At 34.8% G+C, this 5644-nt stretch overlaps 1 protein-coding gene across 1 annotated transcript; it reads right to left on the reverse strand.

Moving 5' to 3' along the window:
• Window positions 1–3281: 3281 nt before the first annotated feature.
• On the reverse strand, window positions 3282–5405 carry LOC120091182 (protein NUCLEAR FUSION DEFECTIVE 4-like). Its single transcript, XM_039049084.1, has one exon. It carries the CDS (start codon window positions 5268–5270, stop codon window positions 3537–3539), a length of 1734 nt encoding a protein of 577 aa, XP_038905012.1. The 5' UTR covers window positions 5271–5405; the 3' UTR covers window positions 3282–3536.
• Between the last annotated feature and the right edge of the window lie 239 nt (window positions 5406–5644).

Here is a 5644-nt window from a genome sequence, read left to right on the forward strand (position 1 = left end):
TGAGATGCCTTCAGGTAAACGATTGAAGAGTTTTAAAGCCTTAAGCATACAATTTTCTCTGAGTCTTGAAGTGTACTTAACCGTTAATTCTGATTAGTTTGTGACTAATAAAAGAATCATACTTATTTGGGACAACAATTCATATGAGAAACAATCAGAGAGAAAAGAAATACAACCAATCAGAGAGATATTGAAAACACTCTTATCTCTTTGCTTTTCAAAACCAGCTCACCGAATTAATCCCCCAAGAAAGAGGTGATCAAATACCCCTTCTCCATCATCACAAATATTAACAAACTATAGTTAGTTAACTAACAAACTATTAATCATGGTTAAAGGAGTAGCAGAATGAGTTATAACAAACAGAAGTGAGCTGAGAGAGTCGCAAATATTTCAACATATTTCTTAGATGATAATTATTTTGTGTATGTGAGATGTAAGAAGTCACATGTTTTAAATGGGAGATTGAACTATCTTCCAATCAGTCTTTCTTTTGTACTCTTTTCTTTCTCCCCCTTCGATTGAAGAAGCCCGTCCATTCCTCTATGCATTACCCTTTTTCTACCTTCGACTTCAAACAATAACCAGCTCGCTGCTCTGACGGGTGGGTTTGTGACCTTTAAAATGGTATAATTCATGTTATTATATATTGGCAAAAAAAATCACATGTACTAAAAGGATTTTTCTCTACATAATCATCCCAAATGATAAGTGAACAAGACTTTAGTGGAAGATGAAAAGTCACATATGAAGAAGGTGACAAAAGAGGCTTCTTGTGCCTCATCTTCTCCATTATTAGCACTACTTAATTAATGGTTCCTATTCTTGTGGTGAAGAGAGAAAGTTAATTAGAAAGCAACCTTTTTCATTTCCCTAAATTCTCTAACTTCTTCATATTTTCTTTCTATCGTACACAAAATGTCTAAATAGTTTGCTAAAACAACACACCAAGTGTCAATTTCTAATGTGCATGTTTTTTAAGTGAGAAAATGATGTCTAGCATTTTTCAACCAAACCATATCCACAGAATTTGACTTCTCGCCCAAATTGCCTTTTGAATTCGACCACATCAATAGAAAATAAAAAACAAATTCGACCACATTAATCGAAAATAAAGGACAATTAGTATAATTTGAGTATATATATATATACTCTAAACCTTTTTTATTTATTTGATAAATATTTCTATTTTTCAAAAGTTATAATATTACCATACATCTTTCATTAAATATCAAAATCACCATGAGAATAAAACTTTGTTACATTGTTGGATGAAATTAAGATTTAGAATGATGTGATGTTGATCTAGAATCGAAAATTGAGATTGTCACATTGTTTTAGATCATTATCATATTGTTTTATATTTTCATTTTTATTTAACATTCTAACAAAATTTTATTTGAATAATGATTTTAAAACATTTATAAAAGGTTAAAGGATGTTGGAGTAATATTGCAATTTTTAAAAGTGAAAAGTGTTGTTTTACCGATAATGAGTTAACTATTTTGTTACTTTCAATATTATGGCAACATGCTAATTGAACCAAGAAGTGGTTATTTGGCAAGAGTGATTCAAGAGAGTGGACAAGCTCAACCAATTAAGTGTGATAAAGGAAATAAATAAATAAATAAATTTGATGTCATGACTTATAAGTGAGCAAGGAAAATGAAATGCACTATTTTGTGAGGGAAAAAAATTCTAGTACTACGAAAGTTTTCATACTCTCCTAATCAATATCAAAGATTTCATAGAAAAATATCAATTTTAAGCATTGGAGGATGATAATGTGAAGTGAAAGAATTTTGTACCGATAAGATAGAATGTGTTTGGTTTAATTTTTTAAGTATTTAATTTTAGAAAAAATTATTTTAAAAAAAGTTGAAGTATTCAACAACCACTCAAAATATCTTTTTAAAAAATGAGTTTATAAAATAAGTTTTAAGATAAACACTTAAAAACAACATTGAAAAAAATTATTTTTGAGTATTTAATGGTAAATCTCTATCTAATTTGTATAATTCTTAACATTACCAAAACACTCTCAAAAGTCATCTATCTCACTCCACCGTGTTGTTGTGGCTACCATCGCTCTCTGTCGACCACCAACTCCGACGGCTAACTCTGATCGCTACCACCAATCTCCACCATTGGCCAACTTTGGTCACCAACATTGTCCGTCACCACTTATGCCCACCATTGCCAACCAACTCCATCCATCCACCACCACATGCAGCAATTTTCGACGACCACCACCACCAATTATGACGGCAACTATTATTTCAAATTATTAGTTCGTAGTATTTTATAGTCGTCTTTTATAGTAATTTGACATTGATAAAAGCACTTTTAGTATATAACAAACTAAACAAATTTATATATAAAAATATTTTTGAAAAATAGTTATCAAATACATTAGTGTTTTTATTTTAAACCATTTTTATAAAAAAAAAAATGTTGAATTGAAAATGATCTATTGAAAAATATTTTTTTCCCAAATCAATCTAAAGATGTCTAAAGATCCTTGAAAAGTGTGAGTCTATGAAACCATTTAATAAAATTTTGAAATGTAGACCTAAATATGTTATAACTTTCAAATGTCGAGTCCATAATCCTAATTTAACATTTTTGAAAAGTAAAAAAATCACATGATATTAGAGTTAGAAAAACGTACCTTGGGACAGTCAACTTCACACTTACGTTCAAGATAATTTAACTATTTTAACTTTGGACACGTGCTATGAACAAAAGTCTCCCAAGACAATTATTATCTTATTCTATTTTTTAAAAAGCTTTGTTAAGTAAATAAGGTTGGAGGAATTCTTTTCCACGAGAAAGAAGCAGAGGAATTCAAATCATGAACATCTTTATCGCTAACACATACCCTATACAAATTAAAATAAGCTCATTTTAGTATGACATCTTCGTTTTAAGATTTTTTATTGATCTTAAAATCTATTAAATATATATCTAATTAAGACCTCATTTGGTAACCATTTTATTTTTTGTTTTTGTTTTTTAAAATTAAATTTATGAATATTACTTATATTTCTAAATTTCTCTTTTAGTTATTTACTTTTAACTAATAGTTTAAAAAACCAAGTCAATGTTGAAAACTAAAAAAAAAATAGCTTTCAAAATGTTATTTTTGTTTTTAAAATTTAGCTAAAAATTCAATCATTGTACTTAAAAAATATACAAATCATTGTAAAAAATGTGGATGAATAAGTTTAATTTTAAAAAACAAAAAAAATAAATAAATGGTTACTAAGTTGCATACATAATTTCTTCTCAATATCTGATACGTGTTGAGATGCATTCATATTTGTACATTCTTTTTTTTTTTTTTTCCTTGTAGTACAATGGTACAGAGAGATTCGAACTATTAACATATTATTTGCTAATACATCTATACATCCATTTTAAATGTGCATCTTAAAACCACGTGTCAAACTATCATCGGACGATGGGATAAAATGTAGGATATGTATAGCTTAGGATGGAGATAATAATCTTCAAAAAATAAAAATAAAAATAAACTAAACAGATTCAGTTTTCGCCGCCGTCAACGCACCGTTGGCCGGAGTGACGATTTTGATCTCGACATCTTCAGCTTCCTCCTCCCTAAACTTCCTGTAAATATCACTCTTATAAAACTTCCATGTCCGAACCACCAAAATCAGCGAAACAAGTCCCCCAAACACCGTCGCCGCCGTGATTATAAGAAACGCTTTTCTGTAACATTCCACTCCCAAGCAACTCAAATCCTCCCCTATATTTCTCCGTCGCCCCGCCGCTTCCATCTGCCGTTGCGCCTCTCTGTCGTACAAATGACCTGCCACTCTCACGTTCAGAATATACGCTCCAATCGGACTTGCCGCTCCTCCCAAATTGTACAGAGTCGCGTAGTATTTCAACCCGAAAATCTCCGATATGATTGCGAAGATCAACGGCCACTGCGCGCCGAAGCAGAACCCGACTACGATTGAAGAAAAATACAGCGAATTCGGAACTCCGAATGCGATTAGAAGATGGCCGACGCAGGACAGAATAAGTGTAGCGAAGAGAAACAGAGGACGTGGGACTTTGTACTTTTTCCAAAAATATTCCGATACGAATCCGGAGACTACACGGCCGAGGTAATTCCATATGCTGACGAGAGAGATGAATGTGGTGGTACTGTGAGACGGGTACCCCAAAGACTCTCCAATTTGGCCCAAGTTGTCAATCGCGGTCAATGTTCCACCGACACCACAGATTGTGGCGATAAAAAGAATTATCATATCGACGCTGAAAATGGCTTGTGGGATTGTGTAGTCCTCTCCTCTGTTTGGGGGTTTAAACGTATTTTTAAAGCAGGAGCCTGACGGAGGGCTCGGCGGTGCCAGTGGCGGTGGTCGTGGTGGTTGTTGAGATGCTAGCTCTAATTGTAAAATCGGGTTTGCGATTTTACTCTTCCAAACATTCAATTCCTCTCTGAAAACGATGGCCAGAGGCAGTAAAAGCAGCACAATCACAACAATGGCACTTCCGACGTATTGTATTTGTTGAAATCGGAGACGATTTTGCAAAATAATCAAAACCATTAACGACCCAGCAAGACCGAGAGAAATATAAAGGATATGGTAAAATACTTTCAGCTCGTTGGGCTGCCGGAGATCCTTAATGATGCGAACGAAACGGAGGAAAGTAACAGAGACGGCGGCGGGAAGCCAGGCGATTAAGAAGATAAGAGATTTGGAATTATTGCCATAAAAGGCATGGAAAAGCTGGGACAAAATGGCGCCGCTTAAGCCAACGAATCCCTTCAAAAGCCCCAAAACGCTACCACGACTTTCCGGGAAGTTTTTGACGCAGGTTACAAGAGCCCCAGTATTTGCAAAAGTCTGAGAATTAGCTCCGATGCAAATGTAGAGACACATATGCCAGATTTGGGGTTTGGGGATCCGATTAGTTACGGCCAGCCAAATCATGGTGTAGCCGAAAAGGTTCATGACGGCGCCGATTAGAAGAACCACCCAGGCCGGAGCGACCTCGTTGATGAGGCCGCTGATGACGCCGACATTGCCGCCCAAGTCCTTGAAGAAGCTGAGCAAGTTGAGGGTGGTTTGGTCGTAGCCTAAGGAGGACTTGATGTCGGAGGAGTAGAGGCCAAACATGTAGGTAGCGCCGGCGACGGACATGATGAGAATGGAAGCGAAGACAGAGAACCAGCGGCCAAAGAGGAACTGGTACCAGAAGGGGTTGGCGGAGGTGGGATTTGAGGCGGCCATCTTTTCCGGTTTTGGAGATGAAATGGTGAGTGAGTGGGAGTGTATATATACAGTTTGAAAGGAGGTTTCATGGAAGGTTGGAGTGGGGATTGGATATTATGTCCTGTTTGATTTTGGCTCTGTTTTGCTGCTGCTGCTCTGCCACTCTCTCCGCCACTTATCAGGAATTGGATGGTTGGAAAGAAAGGGACAGTTGTAATGCAATGAACCTAAGATTTATTATCATTTTTTTTTCTTTTTTTAACGTGGGAAAAATACTTTTTGTTACTAAGTTTTTGGTATAATTTTTATTTACTCATATTTTTCAAATGTTATACATTTGTCTTTTAAACTTTGAATTTTATTTTAATTTAGTACTTAAGTTTCAAAATATT

This window comes from Benincasa hispida, chromosome 11 (genome assembly GCF_009727055.1).
Source record: "Benincasa hispida cultivar B227 chromosome 11, ASM972705v1, whole genome shotgun sequence".
Classification (NCBI taxonomy): Eukaryota; Viridiplantae; Streptophyta; class Magnoliopsida; order Cucurbitales; family Cucurbitaceae; genus Benincasa; species Benincasa hispida.